Source organism: Trachurus japonicus, chromosome 15, assembly GCF_045865225.1.
Source record: "Trachurus japonicus isolate A0001 chromosome 15, Traja_1.0".
NCBI classification, from domain to species: Eukaryota; Metazoa; Chordata; class Actinopteri; order Carangiformes; family Carangidae; genus Trachurus; species Trachurus japonicus.
In genome coordinates, this window is record NC_140921.1 from 18,146,465 (window position 1) to 18,165,707 (window position 19,243).

The window sequence follows — 19,243 nt, forward strand, 5'->3', positions numbered from 1 at the left end:
CTTACTTCCCTCTATCAATTTAATCTCCTCACCCTGTTGATATTACCTTGACCTTTCTGCAGCTTGATGTCGCCTGATGTGATTCTGTTTCATTTCCTTTCCTCGTCCACATCTGTGGTTTTTCCTTCTCCTTCGTCCCATAACTTCTCTTGGCTCGAGCGCGCCTGTTCTCCCAGCCAATAATCTCATAATCTCACACTTGACTACACCAACACACGAGCACATAACTGACTCCCATGAGCTGGATGTCTTTGTTGCTCATGATCCTGTCAGACAGATGACAGACTGAACCGTATCGCTGCGTTATTGTGACTGAATACAAGAGGATGAGAAAAATGGAAAATGTTTTACAATCCCAGCGATAACTGACAGCCAGAAATACAAAGATGCACAGAGTGTAGTCGACTATAGAGTAACACAACAAGTGTGACGAGATAGAAACTACAATTCATCAAAAAGTATATTTAAAAGTTGAATAGCACATGATGCAATTTAGAGCTTTTTTTTTTACCAGTAGTGAATAACTGGTTAAAGTTGATTGCTAAAAAGAATGTAGAAATGTTTCACATCTCAAATAAATGTAAATGTATATATAAATGTTGAAGTGGTTCACTATAAGAAATCTGAAAATCTCAAAGTAGTGAATAAATCATTGAAATCGATTAAAAGTCATGAATAGTTGAATTATAAAGCTAAAACTTACAGAGCAATAGTTTAAAATAGTATAATAGTAAATTACAAAGCTAGAAGTTAGACAAAAAGGTAAAATTATATTCATCTTATGTCAATGTGTTGGTCATATGAATGAAAACTATTAAACTGTACAAAAAAATAAATGTAACCACTTTCACATGAATAAAATACGTTCAATATGTGGGTGAATATCAGTATAACCAAAGATATTTTCCACACGACAGATGTTTGTTATGATGGACGCTCCATGATGTGGTGCTGTGGTTCATGTGACGGGGCCGTGAGGCAACATCAAACACAGAAAGGGTGAGAACCAGTGGTCTGGCATAGACACATAACTGTATCTCCTCCTCCCGAGTGAGTTGAAGCCCACTTTAACAAACCTCAGATCTCTGTTTTCTGTCACTCACAACCAATATACTAACAAAAGACAAACAACTGTCTCCACTGGAACGAGAGCTGACGGGGCACATTCCCCACACACCAGCGCTCTGGTAGAGGCATCACATTTAAATGTCATAAACGGTGTCAGACACTGTTCTCAGGACCGAGACACAATGAACAACCCTGCGGGCCTCTTCTTTTTCCCCTGACTTGTCCCCCCCCCCTCTCCCTCTTTTCATTTCCCCTTCACACACATACACTCACGCACACACACTTTTTTTTGTCTCTGTCTGTTTCAACAAGGTCCATCTCTTCCCCCTTGCTGCTATTCTATCACCAGTCGGTCCTTTGTACGCATTGTAGGTCACGATCTGCTGGTTTGACATTTACAGAAGATTCTGCTACTGTAAAATGGACAAGTCTGAACAAAGGCAGAAATGAGAAACAGAGAGTGGCAACCCCAACAAGGAGAGAGAGAGAGAAAGAAAGAAGAAGAAGAAGAGGAGATAAAAGCGGCAGAGAAGAAACAGGAGGGGTGCGTGAATGTGATGTGATTTGGGAAATGGCTTCTGTTTCCAGGAGCGATCAGGCTTTGAAGCTGAGCACTTCACCACTGACTGCGCTGTCAGGTATGCTCTCTCTCTCTCTCTCTTTCCTCTCTTTCCTCTCTTCCCTCTCACTCTCCGTACTCTTGCAGCAGATAACAGAGATTCCCGCTCTGTCAACACATCCACACATCGCTCAAAGAAGCTCTCTGAGAATAAATGAAGTTCCCCCTCTGTTCACCTCCTCGCCTCCGCTGTGGGAACACTCAGCGGCAGCACTTCCATAACACTGTGTGACAGTCAGCAAAGTGCTGCACAGACGCACTGACTGACTGAGCCACTCGTCTGCTCAGCACTTGCTTCACATGCACTGACAACCCTGTTTTTCCCCCCACCCCCCCAAAAAAAGGCTTCACAGTGTCATCCTTGGTATCTCAGGTGAGGTCATGCCATCAGCACTTACCTCTCAGTCTTTTGTCTTTGCAGCTGTTTTGCGACCCCCCCACCACCCTCCCTCCCTCTTCTCCTCCTCCTCCTCCTCTTCCTCCTCCTTTCCCCTTTTTCTCTCCTCTCCACACTCTTAAACAACCACCTCCATCTCACCGCTTACCTTTTGTCTTCCTCTTTCTTCTGCGCCCACGCTCGCTCGAAAAAGTCTGCCTGGGTCAGCCACGCAGAAGAGGAAACCAAGCTGGGCAGAGAGAGAGGGAGAGAGAGAAGAGAGAGAGAGTGATGAGCAGATGCAGATAGGAGACACAAATGGAGGGGGGGGGGATCTAGCAGTGTGCAAATTGGATGATGAGAAGGAAGGAAGGAGGGAAGGAAGGAAGGATGGAGGAGGAGAAGGAGGAGGAGGAGAAGGAGGGGAAAGGGGGAGGAGGAGGAGGAGGAGGAGGAGGAGGATGGGGGGGCAGCTCTCAGCTGCACTGGTATGAATATGACGCAGAGGCAGCAGCCAGAGACACTTCTCCTCTTCCCTCCTCTCCTCTCCTCTCCTCTCCTCTCTAGCCCCATCCCTCCATGCCCACCGAGAGAGAAGAGAGGAGAGGAGAGGAGAGGGGGAGAGAGGGCACTGTATCCATGGCAACGGCAGAGCAGCGGTAGGTAGCAGTTAGGGAGTGTGTTGGGGCACAGTAGCGTTCCTCTCTCTTTCTCTGTTTTTCTCAGAAACGAGGTGGGGGGGTGGGTGGGAGGGGTGGGCTGTGGAGGAAATGTGAGCAGCGGTGGATTCTTCAGGGCATGACAGGTAATGAGAGGCAGACTGATTGTGGGCCTGTTGTGTCTCAGACACACGTGGGAAACAGACGCGGAGGAAGCACGTACAGTATTAATGCTACTGTAAACACACACACACACACAAAAAAGAAGAGCAGAGGAGAGAATGTAAAGTAACTTTGCGTTTAAATGTAGACAACTCACGCAGAGATAATCAAACACGAGAGCAGCGATTCATAGAAAACTCAAATTATGTCTGAGTGGAGCTGAGGAAATAAGCAAAGCAAACAAAACTGTGAACGCAAAGATTACGCTTGTTGTTGTTGTTGTTGTGGCGCCACTGCAGCTTATTAAAGGCGTGTGTTTGGTTCCCACATCCACTGATCCACATGCCTCAGGACCACTTACGGGTTAAAGGTCAAGGGTACTTCAACGTGTAAACAAGAAGAGCTGGGAATCAAACCCGCTACCGAACCAACATTACAGCCTCATATGCTGTGGCACGTAATTATAATGGTCTTGTTCTTCAAAAGAAAAAGCAGCAAAGGGACACAACTTGATCAGTGAGACTCGTAATTGTCGCCTTAGGGATTCCTGGATCGACGCCAGAGAAGACACAGCAAGCAGACACGAAACTACACCGCAGTGCTGCTGGTGTCTGTTGTTTTGAGACTGCTTGTCAATAAGGACGCTCGCTCTCTCAAATTCATTACAGCGCGTGCACGAGTTTACTGACGAGCTCCGCCACAGCTGTCGGGGAAACGTAGAAGAAGGATTCTTAAAACTTTACAAACAACCGTGTTATTCTTCACACAAGGAGAGAGTAAAATGACAAACAGACAGTGGTACGCCACAATGGCAGACCACAGTGCGTGTGTGTGAGTGTGTGTGGCCTCACCTCTAATCCATTTCTGCCTGTGGGACGATGGGAATTGCCTATGGCTTTTCTGTGCCATGCAGAACCGGTCCTAATGAGGAACGCATCACCCCCCACTTTTGTATTTGACCCAATTTACTCCCCACCTCTGTGTCTCAGAGCCTGCCTTTGTGTTCACTCCTCATACCTTTAGTTCATGTGTTACACTCAGACATCCAGCACACAGCTCTTTATACAATTTTCCTCTCCAGCTCTGAGGGAAAACTCCTTCTCCTCTCAGTGTGATGTTTATTTAGTCCTCAGAGACCAATAAATGTTTTCATAGTGGTATTCCCTTGTGCTCGTTTAATTGTGACTCACTCTAAACTAAAGGTTAGTGTGATGCTTTATGAACTTGAACATGAACTGAACCTGAAGATAGATAGTGTGAGACATGGGGAAAAAAATATGAAATCTCAACTTACAAGCCTTTTCCAGAAACTCAGGGTCCTCTTCTGTGACTGTAACCTCGGTTCAATGTGATGGATGTGAAAAGCCTGCTTGATCTTTGTCCAGTCATCCTCTGAGAAACCGAGGCTGCCATTAATTTTCCGGGAAAAAAAAGGAAAGTAAAAAAATAAAAGTAGGACATTTGCATTGGCACGATATTAAAGAAGTCTAAAGCAGTCAAAAGGTTCTAATGTCAGATAATAATAAGTCTATCATTATCTGCTAAGTTACCAAAACATTAGCCACTATTAGCTACTGGTGGCATTAGCATGAGAGCATCTTGTGTATGAATTGCATAAAGGTGCCTTTTACTTTATTTAATTTACATGGATCTAGTTTTAATAAGAAACTATAACCTACTTTCATCTACACCTTTCAGTGTTGCAATGTACAATTCAAATTTACCATATGATATTAGCACAATATTTGGAAGTATCTTCAGACAAGAGAGTTCAAGCTGAAACCAAAAACATGTTTCAAGGTCCATGACTGCCACTGTGTGACCAAACAGCATGAGCAGATTTTTTTTTTTTATGTTAACAAATCTGTCAGAACAGATGTGTGTGTTTTCATTATAGCACAAAGCACACCTCAGTCCAAAGGGGAAACTGTCTCCACAGAAATTGTGTTTTTCTCATCCAAAGGACCACATGAGAGTCCTCCAGTCCTGGAGAGCCCTCCTTGCTTCCTTGTTTCACGGCCATTGAAAGTGAAGGCAATTAGACTAAACCTGTGGGAGCACAGTGAGAGAAGAACCAGACAACAGCACAGAAACTGACAATTAACCTTTTCTGAAAACTTTTAAGATGATAAAGAGTCTTGACAAGAAAAGTTGGGATGCATGTCAGTCTATAAAGGCAGGTAGATATAGCCTATATGAGTATAGAATAGTTTCACACACTGCCCATGATTAAGTGACACAAAGAGGAGGTTATATTTACACAATAAACAATAGTTGTTTTTTAATTAATTTGTCAAATATTACCCATGTTTCACATCTTAGGTCATTATTCTGTTTAAATGTTGACCAGTTAACAATTGTCCATTCATTGTATCACATCATATATGTGATATCATATCACCCATCAAATGATGAATTATATGAGGAATCTTTTCCCTGAAAAGAAAAACAGCTCCTAACAATTAAATTGTTTCATTTAGGTCAGTAAAGCATTAAAGCATGCTATCCACTATCACAAAGACAAGAACTGAGCCCTAACATTGAATGTTTGTAAATCATTGTTGTTGTGGTTGTTGTTGTTGTGGAGAGAACTGCATGTTTTGCATACTGTGTGATTTGTCTAATGTTACCAGATACGGAGGGTTTGTGAGCAGTGCCCTGTGTTGTTGTCTTGGGTTACATTACCTTGTAAGGTAATTCTTAGGTAAGGTAAGTCTGCTGCTCCACGTGTGTAACTACAAAAGACAAAACATTGGAAACAAACAGTGTGTCATTTTAGAAATACATCCCAATCAACAGACTCAAAACTGACCACAGAGCTAAAAGTCAACATACAAATAACTGCACCCAAAATAGTCTGCAAGAAAAGTGAGTATTTGAATCCAGTGTGTTGCTTTGCATTAGTTGTTTCTATATTTCTTATTTAATGTATCATGACAAACAGGCAAATGGGCTGTTCTTACAAAACAACCTTAATCCTGCAGTTAATTTTACAATGTCATTCAAACAATATTAAATGATGCATATAATCCACACTTAAACCACTTTAAAACACTATGATAAAACTATTATATTACTACCTCATTATCATATGAGGACTGCTTGGTATTAGAACTGTCTGCAAGCACCTCTTTTCGTAAAGAAGGAAATTCGTTGGTAAAATGTCAGTAAAAGCAATTAAATGCAATAAAATGCCCACCATAGGTTCTCATATTCAAGATGATATGTTCACGTGTCTTATTTTGTCGAGCTAGTCAGTAAAAATAACTGTTGCTGATTAATTTTCTGTGGTTTAATAATTTGATGGTTGTCTTGTAGCTATCTCGTCACTGTCACCTACCTTGTGTTTACTGTTGTGCCTGTCGTGTCAGCCACTGTTGACACTTACTGTGACTAATTTGGGTTCAAATTAAATCAATAAATAAAAGTCTACTTTACTGTACTTTACTGAGTGTGCTCTTGTCGTCTTTTGTCTTCATTTTGCAGCAGAGGTCATAAATACAGCCCGGCCACAACAAGGCAGTGTCGGACTCTCACGCTCACTTTTAATGGAACTACAAAACGACGTGGCCACGTACGTAACCCTTGACCCGCCACTGCGTCACTTTGCGTCATTTTGCCGGGAATGTGGGGACCACGTGTCTCCCCCCAACACCGGCGTGCTTGTTGCCTGACGCGGTCGGTTCATCACTTTTCACTCAGAAAGCAGCCGGGGCAGGGAGTATACTCGCAAGATGGCGGCGCGGTGGGGAGCAGGCGAGGAGACTTTAACTGCGTGCAATATGGAGTTTTTCCCCATGGACACACTAGACGAGGTAAAGGACGTGTGCTGTGTTTTATTTCCTGACTTGTGAATCCGCTGTTAGTAGTTGGGTGTGCGTGGTTTTAACAAAAGATGGGCAGAGTGTGCCGTGTGTGTGTGTGTGTACACTGCGCATGGAAAAGTGACACGTGGATGCAACCGTAGTATCTCTAGTAAAAAAAAAAAACTTATCCATTAAGCACTTAGTGTTTTGTGGCGTTCACGGACAGGTTAACCCTGTCTTTATTTGTATGTACATTTAAACGCAACGCTTCATTGTGATTAGCTTGTAAATTTTCTTTCGCTTTATGTTAATGCTAGCAAATGAGTCAGTGTAGCTTGGCCGGCCGGCTACACAGCGACGCAGGGTTTGTCCCGTAAAAATATAAACATTCATTGAGAAAAATGCAGTGACAGTTGTGTATTTTTACTGGTGGTCGACCTGGCATGTTTTCCATTTGTATCAGAGATATCGGTGAGACGTATTTTAGTGGGTGTATGTGTCAAAGTACTGTGTGTCCTGTCCATCCACTGAATCATACACACGTGGTAACAAACACTGCAGGATGCTAGTCCTCAGGCTGTGTCATCGTTGCAGGCTGGATGTGTCCTTATTTTCTGTTTGATTTATTAAAGCTTGAGGATAATTAAGAGTGTATTTATTGCTTTTTTTTTAAAGCCTTGCTGTAATTTTATAGGCTTCGTGCCAGCACGCTGCAGTGTGTCATCAGCTCAGTGGTGATGCATTTACTATATATCTACTTATTATACAATTTATAGTCACCGCAAGTTGGATACATTTGTCTGATTAAAAAGTCTCAGGCTGCTGCTGCTGGCACGTGCCAAGTTTTCATTCAAAAAACCTGTGTGTGTATTACCCACATGTGGTTCAGTCGTGGTGAATCACATGTTGGAGTTACTCACACATGCGCAGACGGAGTCGGGTCAGTTTAATCTCTGCACACACACACACACACACCCTGATTCATAAAGTTTGTAACTCACTACCTGCGACTTTTCCCAACATTTCGGTGTATTAACGCGGACTGAGATGCGGTCTTTGCCTCCTGTGATTGTTAAAAAACGTGGGACAGTTGTGTTGATGAGGCCCAGCCTGGGGTTTGTTGTAGTGCAACACGTGGGCAGTCGAGCTCCCCTCTGGACGGGGTGAGGCCAGAATCAAACATGTCTGCAACACGTGGGACACTGAGTAAAACGGGTGCGTTTTTAGATGAAAGTGCAAACTGTTATCACTTATGTTTTCTCCTATAGACGGATCTGTGTGCTGGACTTGGTGTTATTCACCTAGCTCAAATCTGTTTTGCTCAAGCCAGCCTTTTAGAGCTACATTTATCAATGAAAGTTTAGAGTTATTTGATAAAACTTTATTTAAAATGTAGCTATTCAAAATTCTCCATTATTTTCTGTAACATTTAGTCATTTTTTGACAGATTCTTTTTTTTTTTTTGAAGTTGTCTATTAACTTATAACTTGATAATGAAGTGTAAATTAAATTGGAGTCATGCATGTGCACTGTGCAGTCGATGTTTTTGTATGTTTCTAATCATAGGAAAATGCCTCTGGTGTTTTTCAAGTTGGAAAAGCATGTGCTCTCTTTGGCCTCTGGGGTTTCCTCTTCTGATTCTCCTTTTCAAACGCCTGAGTTTAGACCCATCTTCAGCTCCAACAACCAAATGAATAAGCTAGTATGCTCGATGTGCTTGTTAAACACACACTTGACTTATTTTCTTTTAGCAGGTTATTTAAATCAAGTGATACAGCTTTTGTGAAACAGGAAGTAGGCCTACTCTTTGCCTAAAGGGATACACAACACTGATTTTGTTTACAACACATGTGCCTTTAGACCTAGAGATATGTGGGGCGAGACTCTCATTACCAGGGGTCCTAGAAGAAGTAAGTCAAAGACAGCTGCACTGGCTTTTTAAAGGAGAAAAAAATGTAATGGAAAAGCCGCCCAGTGGTTCATATATGATACTACAAGGAAGTTTTACTCCTGGAGCACGTTTTTGAGTAAAACATGGAGTCGGCTTCAGGACCATGCTCCTGCTTACCTGTGTTGCGGAAAGCACAACATGCATTTAAGACATCACACTTTATATTGTGCAAAACAAAATAACAAGTTGTACTTAAATATTTGCTCAAAGTTCGGTCAAATAGTTTGAAATATTTACATGACTGAAGAGGTAACAGTTTTAAGTCGGCTGATCTGTGTATTAAAAAAAAAAAAAAAAAAGGTATTAAACAGCAGTTGCTACAATTATGCATTTTGGTTGGCGGCTAGTTGATAATTTTTACCTGAATCATGTTTTTAGTTTTGCCAACTATAATCTATAAGTGTTGTTTCTTCTCTAGACTTCTACGCTGAGCTCTGGAGAAGCTCTGGAAGCCCTTCAAAGCTGCTTAGACCCCTCCATCCTGTCTATGTTTGAGGACACACCAACAATAGAGGCAAGACTCATTTCATAAACATGAACTGAAATATAAGAGGAGCCTTACTATCATGTATAAGCCTTGTGCAGTTGTTTGTTTACACGCTCTGCAGTGACAGCGTGATCTAACTTGTCTGTTTGTTTTCAGACTAAAGGACTGGATGAGGAGAGCGAAGCCACGCTGCTCACGGCCCTGACTGAGATCCTTGACAATGTAGATGATGAGAACCTGTCCCCGTTTGACACACTGCCTGACTCAGACCTGCTGTCAGGTCAGAAGGGCAGGGAACCCTCTCCGGTTAGTGGCCAGCTGTCATACATAACTCTCAAAGTGTCTCTCAGATTCACCCCCCCCCCCCCATCTGGCCTTTCAGAATGAGAGTGAAAGGAGGTGGAAGAGCAACCTGCTGACCTCTGATTCAAAATACACCTCCTGTTCATTGTTTCACATGTTTGTAGATATAACATTTCTGGATGACGTCTCAATGCCCTGCTGGTTTTCTTTATCTTTGGCTCTCCAGCTGCGGAGATTGATGTGTCTGTCTCGTTCCCCTCCCGAGAAAGACTTGCTATGCGGCGCAAGACCTACATCAACTGGAAAGGTAGCTTCGTGCATAATTAATGTGTACATCAACTAGAAGAGCTGACAGATTTCAGAGCCTGACTGCATGTTTGTTTCTTTGTCTACGCCCAGAGCCTCCCCAGGGTCTTGGCGGACTCTCTCCAGAGGAGTGATGGGGAGGAAGAAGATGACGGCTCTCTCACTCTGAGCCCAGTGAGGTACAATTCATCTCTGGACAGCGACCTGTTGGACTGGGAAGGTCCAGGCCTCCCGCTCTCCGTCACCTTTGAGCAGGAGGGCGAGGACGGTGTTTCAGTCAGCCTCGGGGACTTGGTCAGGCATATGCACCCATACTGTATGGCCATTTGTGTAGAGAACGACGACGGCGAACAGATGTTGCCCGAAGGCGGCATCTTACTTGAAGTGGTGGACCAGGGGGAGAACGGAGAACCCATCCTGGCCATCCCAAACATGGACCTCCCCGTCTCTCTGCCGCTTCAAGAGCAGTCTCCAGAAAAAGAGCAGAGACTTGCAGACGAAGCAGAAGAGGCGGCCTCTGACAGCTCTGAGCATATTATCGTAGATGTAGACGATGAAGACGTGAGCGTCAGCGAGGCTCCAGTGACGGCGATGGCCCCCGCAACAGCAGACCCGCGCCCAGATGCGAAAGACGAGACCATCGTAAAACAAAAGAAGGAAGACGTAAAAGACAAAAGCTCCTCCTCGAGGAAAAAGAAAAAGAAATACAAAGAACAGATCCAACCTGAACCCGTAGAGGGACGGGTCCTTAGAAGCGGTACAGTAAGGAAGACGGTACAGGAGGCTCCCACACAGCCGGAGAAGAGGTCGGTCAAAGAAAAGAAACGCCACAAAGTCCCAAAGGTTCCCGTTGCCTCAACTCCAGCTTCCTCCTCCGTGCAACCTCAGAAACTGAATCCATGCCAAACTGAAACACAAATCACCACTACAACACTATTGCCCAACATTAATGTGAAAGTTGCCACATGTGCGTCACCCAGGCAGTTAAAGGAAAGCCCCGAGAAGAGTCGGTGCAGCGGTTCGCCCGCAGCAGTGAGCCCTCGACAGCCTGATGAAGCTCCTAAACAGCTGGACCCAGCCCCCGCCAAGCTGGAAGACTCATCAGCAGCAGCAGCAGCGGCTCCCTCTGCTGCTCCTGCCCCGCCATCTTCAGAGAGCCCCGCAGCTGCTCCGAGTCCCGTCACACCTCCGACGACGCCGCCTGTTTGCGAGGCCCCCCCTCCCGTGGCCGTCGCGGCCCCAGAGCCCAAACCCAAATCGCTCAGCCTGGCCGAGTACCGGCGGCTCCGGCAGCAGAAGAAGCCGACGCCGGTGGAGAAGCAAGACGACAACAGCACCAAGTGGCCCAGCCTGCCCGAGCTCCCCAAAGAGCTGCCCCCCATCCCCTGCCTGCCCGACCCCAGCCCCAAGGACTCCCGACGGCCCAGCCCGCAGGCGGCCAAGAAGGAGGTGGAGGAGGTCAAGCCCGCCTGGCAGCCAAGGGGGCCGGCTGCACCTCCCACCCCCGAGGCGCTGCTGGTGCCACCGGCCTACATGGTGGCCGCTTCCTCCAGTAAAGTTCATCCGGCTGCCGCTGCCGCTCCTGTTCCTAAAGCCCAGCAGACGCCTGAAACTCCCAAAGCTCCACCTGCAGTGCCTTGTGTGCCTCAGAGCTCTGGGTCTCCAGCGGCTCTAAAACATGCCACTGCAGATGGGAAATGCTCTCCTCCGCTCTCAGGAGGAAAGGCTAGTGGAGCTGACGTAAAGTCCCCACCTCAGCCTGCATCTCTAAAGTCCGTGGAGCTCATTAATCCCGTTCCCAAAACCACTACAGAGTCAATCAAACCCACCGCTGCTGCTACCACCGTGTCTGCCCCCAGTGCCCCCCAGAAGACCACTGTCGTTTTCCAAAAGGTGCCCCAGGTCACTGCTGCTGCCACATTATTAAAGAGCGTCATCACAGCTGACAACAAGGCCTCCAAGCCCACAGCCAGCGGTACCCAGCAGTGTCCCCATCCTGCTGCTCAGCCCTCAGACTCCCAGAGTCTGAAGGCTCAACCTGTCGTGCTTGAACCTAAAACAAACTGCACTACAACGGCCAAGGCCCAGAAGGCAAAGAGCGCCACGCAGGAGCTGATTGAGGCCTTCACCAGTGAGATAGGTGAGCTCAAAGATCACTCAATGTGATTTTATGCATGAAAGGTTGATAGAAACTAGCTTCTGTTTTTAGTTGTAGCCATGTTATACACATTTAAACAATTATGATATCCACCAGCAACTGTTATTTATCTATAATGCGCCTGTTTAGAAAATTGCCTTGTCAGTGTCTCCTCTGTGCTGCTCTGGATAAAGCCTGCGCTCAGTCTGCTCCAGTATTTGCTGATGTGCAGGAACTCCATATCAGAAATAAATTATTGTACTGTTAGTGCAGTGAAATAATATGCAGTGTCACGGCAAAAAATCGAAACACTTGCACCCCCGTGTAACGTCTAGACTATTCTCTAATCGTCTTACACCTGTCCAGTCCATCACCGCATTGAGCCTTTATCCTTGTGGTCTGTCTTATTTATATGTGTGTGTTCTTGTAGTGTTTCTGCACCGTGCCATACTGTAAACACATCAGGATAATGTTTTGATCTTTTTTTGCAGGAATTGAAGCTGCTGATTTAACCAGCTTGCTGGAGCAGTTTGAGGAAACCCAAGGTAAACGAATGTCTTATTTTACTTTATTGATATTGTATGAGAAAAATCGCCGATTGCTTGGTTAACTCCATGTTAGACCCCCCAGGGTTTATTTGTTTTTTTGGATAATGGTGCAATGGCAGGCCAGTAGTTTAACAGGTCACTTAGTTTTACTATCAAGCTAAATGTAGTCAGAGTGTCAGTTTTCCTTGTTTCGTAATCGCAGGAAGTTTCTTAAAATATTATCTCCGGTCAGCAGTGGTGCATGTTAGTGAGTAGGGGACTTGGACTTGGTTAGTATCAAGTTTCACTGATCACAACAAATACAGTGTTGTTGTATGTATATTTATGGGTGGGGTCATCAGTGAAGTTGGACGACCACCTCTTATATCTTTCAGTGATATGGAACAAAGATATCATCAGGCAGCTCATATTAACTTGACACTTATCTGATCTGATGGGAAGGTGTTTTTACACCCAAACACTGTTCATAATGGCAGGATTTTTTTTCGCCCCCCACTGAAACATTCCCCTTTAAGAGTCGGGTGCCGTGGGGGGGCAGAGAAGCTGCTTTGTGCTCTTGCCTGCTCAGCTGCTGGAATTTTGCCCTGTCCGCAAATCCATTTAACTCTCACCCTGCTGTCTTTGTTTGAGCGGATGTACAAGCCCCAACTCTAACAAGTGCTCGGGCCGTGTCTGCCATTACTCGTGTTAGTGGACGCGTTATCGAACCACTGTACTGTGTGCTTTGGCGCTAATGTAGCTGCTGGCCATTTGGTGACATTCTGTGCAAAAATAAACTGAACAAATATTACCCAGCATGACTGCATTATTCACTACACGTACACCGACAGTTTCATCCACACAATCCTTTAGTCGTTTTTGTGGTGTTCCTTTATCTCATCCTGTTGGTCCCTGAGCTGATGCGCTTATTTCCCTGTCCCTTCTCTCTTCAGCCAAAGAGGAGCAGTGTGTGCCGGAGGTCTCTGGTAGAGCAGCAGCTGTAGGAAACTCGAGGTGAGTTACCCTACAGCCCCTACGCTGCTCGGTGTGAGTGATGGAGCAGTGGTTTCTCACCAAGAGCCCATGTCACGTGAAACCCGTTTGCTCTATGTGTGTGTGTGTGTGTTTGTGTGTGGAGGTGATGGATGTTCTACTTTTGCCAAGACCTACCGTAAACCCTGCTGATGTCTGATGGCCGCCTCAAGTCTGAGTTTCGGTCCAGACTTGGTTGCACGCCAAACACAAACTGGACAAGCTGAGGTGAAGGATACACTGTTTTAGTGGTGAGACTAACACACACACTGTGCTTGTTTTGCAGTTTTGAGTCGGCTCCAGAGAAAACGGTTGTGGACCGTGTGAGAGCTAACGACCTCTCGAGTACTGCAGGTAATTCAACATGTTGTCTTTGGCTTCAGAATGAGTGAAGTCATTAAAACAACACATACAGTAAAGGTGACTTTGTGTAGATAGATTTTATCGTTACAAAAGGGCAACTCAAGTGCTTCCTTTTTTTTTTTTTTATTCTGCCCTTTTATGGCTCCCGTGCTCTCGTTGCGTTCAGCAGTTAAACAGCTCAGTCATTAAAAATGGTCAACAATAGCACATTGTTATCATAGGTTTGCTACCTCGCAACACAGATGGCCACGTGTCCTTGAATGTTGGGTATAACTGTGGTGAACTCTCCTTCCCTCTCCTCCAGCTCTGACTCCTCCGACCACCCCTCCACACCAGATGTGGAAGCCTTTGGCCCCCGTGGCCCTGCTGGGGAAAAGCAAGGCAACCGAGGCCTGTAAGTCCAGCCCCTCCAAGGTTATCCAGATAGAGGCTCGCCCACTACCCTCAGTGAAGACCCGCAGTAAGCCCACTCCCGCTGCTGCCCCTGTAGACCCTGACTTGGCGTGCATGGACCACGACTACTGCCTCCCCAACAAAGGCACTTCCACCGGAGAGCCAGGCAAGCGCTGGAATGTCAAACAGCAGTCTTTTATCACCATTAAACCAATCACGCAAGTGGCTACCAACGCCACACAGGTCCCGACAGCTGTCCTGTCCACCACAAACCCTGCAGTCAAAACCAAAACACACGATTGTCCAACAAAAGAGCCTCTGGACCACAGGACAGATGCAATGCAGAGAAGCTCTGTTCTCGAAACTCCCGACGCTTCTCCTGATGCCTCTCCCGCTCGAGACGAGACCGATTCCACTGTTGTTAAAGAGGAGAGCCACAGGAGAGGGCCTTTTGAGAGGGCCTACCACCAACGCGCTGCCTCTCGCACACCCAGCCCCAGATCTAGCCCCAAAGAAAGGACAGGAGGCCGGTCCAGAAAGAGGAGATACCGGCGCTCTCCCAGCAGCTCTCTGTCCAGCAGTTCAGAGGCAGACTCGCATTCCTCTAGATCTCGGTCAAGATCATGCTCTCCATCTAAGAAAAGGTACGGCCCCCAGTCAGAACATGTAGACGGCGAACTGTCTTAATAGTCAAATCCAGGAAGTATGGATTCTTTTTTCCATGTTCCTCACTGATATCCCTTTTTTCTTTTCTAGATATCGTTCCCGTCACTCTGAGAGCAGTTCCAGCTCCTCCTCGCGTTCCTCGTCTCGGTCCTCTCCCTCTGTGTCCCGCTCCCCTCCCAGGAGGAGGAGGTACTCGTATTCCTCCTCTCGCTCTGGCTCCTGGAGTCGCTCCAGGTCACGATCTCAATCCCCTCAGAGACGAGGACAGTGGAGTAGAAGCAGTAGCGTGTACAGGTACAGTCTATGAATCATAGTCATCCGGGTGGTCATCAATACAACCGTTTAATCTGTGCGTTACTTTGATGTGCAGTCAGAAAAAAATCTAATTGCTTCATCTTACCTTCAGCCCCTCATACAGATCTGGCTACAGTCAAAGTCCAAAGCCAAATGCGCAAGAGGTGAAGAGACGCAAGGAAAAAGCCATTGTAAGTTATTCTTACTTTGAATTTACAAGTGCAGTTTGAGTAAGCAAATAATAGTATTGTAACATTCATTCACCCGATTAATTTGTCTCTCAGGAGGAGCGCCGAGTTGTTTACGTGGGTCGAATTCGGGGTACGATGACCCAAAAAGAACTCAAAGAGCGCTTTTCTTACTTTGGCGAGATCGAAGAATGCACCCTGCACTTTAGAGACCACGGGTAAGTCCGCATTTCTCCTCCTTGTTTGCTTTTGTAATCGGGGATTACTGTTTGAATTGCAACAAGGCCGCAGACTGCGCTGTCTTTGAACCTTTTTGGTCTTGTCCGTGACCTCTTAGGCCAAGCTACAGTGCTAAAGCAAAGTGAGGCTTGTTCATAACTGGAGCGTCCTGGCAACATCCCCAGGTGGCTCTTTTAAAAGCAAGCCACAGCTCAAAACTGCACTCGATCTGTCGAGTCCTTCGAGACTTATTAAACCGTGAAACTAACGCTGGCTGATATTTTGTCCGTCACAGGGACAACTACGGCTTTGTGACCTACTACAGCACCAAGGATGCATTCACGGCCATTGAAAATGGAGGCAAGCTGCGCAAGCCTGACGAGCTTCCATTCGATCTGTGTTTCGGTGGAAGGAGACAGTTCTGCCAGATGGGCTATGCTGACTTAGGTGGGTGCAGCTTTAAAATTGACGGACGCAACAAAAGCTCCTGTAGCTCCCACCCAGAGCGCTGTTTATCTATTCAAATGGTATCGATGTGGTTTGCGGAAGATGGAAGATATTGATGGCAGTTCATCCTGATACAGTGTGTTCACCACAAGCTGAGAGCCATTTTACTTTGTGAAGTGCTGCCAATATCTCCTCAACTTGGCAGATCACGTAGCCACTGTTGGAAATGATGGTCGCACCAGCAGGAAGAAGGCAAACACATTGCATAGTGTCCTGATTAAGGGAATGTATATTTGACACTAAACACATAGTTCACAGTTTCTTTAAATGCTGATTCTGATCTTCCTGACTCATCATAGTTCATCAAGTTAGAGCCCTTTTTTGGACTCAACGTAATTTACTGAGTACTCAATATTTATTACTACATTACAAACATTCAGTTATCGGACCACACCCGTATTTGAACTCAACAACTGCATTCGCTTGTGACACTATGATAACAAGACCTGTCGCCCGCCAGTGTTTATGGCTGGCAATCATGAATGTCACTCACAGCTCACATCAAGATGTGATCCTGGAGATATTGAGTAGTTGACACGATTGCTACAGAGGGGGTCCTTACTAGCATCACAACTGTGCAGTCATGAAACTCACTTGTTGGTGGGCAATGCTCCCATGGAAAGATGATCTCCAGTTTTGTTTTAAAGCAGAAGTAAGTGATATATTTGTGTTAATATTAGGGCTGTCAAACGATTAATTTTTTTAATCGCGATTAATCGCATTTTCCCCATAGTTAACTCGCGATTAATCTCTATTAAAAATATTATATATGGCGCTTTGGACTTTCAACCCTCCAAAGTGTTATAATCTCTAGACAAACAACTTTTAGACCAGACCTAGCAGGCCTAGTACCTAATCATAACACATGATGCATGAAACTCACACAGAATTGAAACGAATTGCATCCAGTGGAAATTGCCCTTTACTTTGCTACACCTCTGCCTGGCCATGTGCATTTGTTGACAACAAAGCCGTCAAAAAATCAATGGATAGAGCTGTGGATATATGTTAGACTGTGTATATTTGTGTAGCAACCAACTTGAAGGTGCCTTACCGCCACCTACTGGACTGGAGGTCCCACACTCCAGTCCTCCACAGAGGACAAAATGGGCCGCGATTAACCGCGATTAAAAAATTTAATCGCGTTAATTTTTTTAATTAATCTAATCGCGATTAACTCGTTAACTCTGACAGCCCTAGTTAATATAAGTCTTAAATAGTTATATCTTCCGACAGCAATCACTTACATAGAGTGTTTGGACTGAAACACGGGTCTGTCAGTCACTCTGCTCTGCTCTGAGCCAAGGAGAAAACATTTATCGTATCCTACAGTTTTTATCCAATGAGGAGAGAGAACGGCATGCAGGGCTGTGTGTGCAGCCAAGGGACGCCGTGAATGTGGCGACGTAGCGACGAGGACTGTTATGGTGCGTTCAAGGAAACTCGTATTTTTCCGACCATGAAGTCATACCAGTTCGATCTGGTACGAGTTCACCGGTCGGAAGTTACGAGTGGCCGTTATAGTGACTTTCACCGGTAAAACAGGTCGGAAAAACACGAGTGGGTTGCCTGAAACGCTACAAAGTCGTAAGTTGTGACTTGAAGCTGTAATTTACGATTTCAAAAGCCTGCCTGGAACGCAGCATTAGCGAAAACGACCGGACCACTTACTTCTGCTTTAACTTGGCAACTAATTAGAAATATGGAAAGGGTTGTGCTGTGGTTACTCAACTCATGACATAAAATCCGGGCTACGCCCATTAGTCAATCTGAAATGATTAAACCCCAGTGCGTTGTTGCTGTCCCTGTCCCTTTGTATGCAACACTGACTTTTTGCTCCTCTCTTTTCAGATTCGAGTAGAGAGTATGAGCCAGTGCCTGGGAAGGGCAAGTATCAAGCACTAGACTTCGACACTTTACTGAAGCAGGCCCAGCAGAATCAGAAGAGGTAACAAGAGGCCTGCAGCAGGAGGCAGCTCACATTTACCTCAGAGCCAACAACCGGCTCCCACCTGCAACACTGTCTTTACATTTTAGTTGTTGCATTAGTTTTTTTTGTGTTTGTTTTGTTTTTCTGCAAGCTAACACCTTCTATTGAAGTGAAGATTTGTAATGAAAGTAGGAAAAGAAGTTTAAAAAAAAAAAGAAATAAGTGAAATAAGATAATTTTTTAAAAAGTTTATTTAAATGTAAAATCAATTTGAATTGTATGGAGAGAGCGAGAGAGAGAGAGAATCATTTTTAAAAAGGGGGATAAATAAGTGGAATGCTGCTCCCTAATTCTCGGGAGAGGTTGTCATACATGTAAATGTACTGCAAACCTAAATTAAAAAAGAGAAACTGAAATGTGTTTGTTTCATTATTCACCTGTGTCTTTGCATTTGTCACTGTTTGGCAACATAAGAACATTAAGGGAAGATGTTTGTAACGATACTTTACACAAAATGTTTTGTCACAAAAGCACACAAGTATGTTCAGGTTTGCTGCTTTGATTGCAGGATTCTGTTATAGCCTCTAACATTTTGGTTGATCATAGCAGGAAAGGTACATGTGACACCAGAGGCGACTGTTACAGTTTTTCTCAATTGCTAAAACACTAAACCCTGTTGTCTGAACCAAATTCTCAGTTGCCTGAACCCACTGATTGAATCCGTCACTCTTTTGGCAAAACCATCAGCACTTTTCACCTGTTTAGACACAACTCACCAACACATTTTCATTGTGATGCACCTGTGTTGCATAATGCTGAGCACAGGTGGCAAAAGTCAAACACAAGTAAAGCACAAGTTTCACCGGTTGAACACAACAACTCAAAATTAATAACACTTGTGGCTAATGATGTGAGGGAACATATATAAGCCAGTTGAGGATGAAGTCCTGTGGCCTGACCCAGTACAGAGAAATGATGCTGTGGCTGAGTTGTGCACTTCTCATTTCTATATTTTTGTACTTTATTTTTTACTTGGCCTACTGTATACAAGTGCTAAATGCACAAGATTTATGTTTGTCTTTGTACTGTACAAGTGCTATGTGTAAAATGCACAGGATTTCTGGTTTTGCAAGAGGAGAAGATGAGAGACGACAGGGTGAAGGAGGAAAGGATGAGGGAGGGATGAACTGGGAAGAAAAAAGAAGAAGGAAGGAAAAGGGGATGAAATGGATGTGGAGAGGGAAGGAGAG

General features: G+C 45.0%; 1 protein-coding gene and 1 non-coding gene across 2 annotated transcripts; both read left to right on the forward strand.

Annotated features, from left to right (window-relative positions):
- The first annotated feature begins 6,460 nt into the window (after positions 1-6,460).
- On the forward strand, positions 6,461-18,314 carry pprc1 (PPARG related coactivator 1). Its single transcript, XM_085800125.1, has 14 exons — positions 6,461-6,699; positions 9,060-9,155; positions 9,285-9,434; positions 9,658-9,738; positions 9,831-11,877; positions 12,366-12,419; positions 13,355-13,415; positions 13,720-13,787; positions 14,101-14,833; positions 14,946-15,149; positions 15,262-15,340; positions 15,434-15,555; positions 15,852-16,003; positions 17,915-18,314. Exons 1-14 carry the CDS (start codon positions 6,619-6,621, stop codon positions 18,013-18,015), a joined length of 4,029 nt encoding a protein of 1,342 aa, XP_085656251.1. The 5' UTR covers positions 6,461-6,618; the 3' UTR covers positions 18,016-18,314.
- Positions 15,630-15,769, forward strand: LOC146973511 (small nucleolar RNA SNORA50). Its single transcript, XR_015037812.1, has one exon. It is a non-coding gene; the product is annotated as a small nucleolar RNA SNORA50 (small nucleolar RNA).
- Positions 18,315-19,243: the final 929 nt, after the last annotated feature.

Coding starts and splice junctions, on each gene's coding strand:
- pprc1 (XM_085800125.1), top strand. CDS start 6,619: ATGGCGGCGCGGTGGGGAGCAGGCGAGGAGACTTTAACTGCGTGCAAT. Junction 15,150..15,261: donor AGAAGCAGTAGCGTGTACAG/GTACAGTCTATG, acceptor TCTTACCTTCAG/CCCCTCATACAGATCTGGCT. Junction 16,004..17,914: donor GATGGGCTATGCTGACTTAG/GTGGGTGCAGCT, acceptor CTCTCTTTTCAG/ATTCGAGTAGAGAGTATGAG.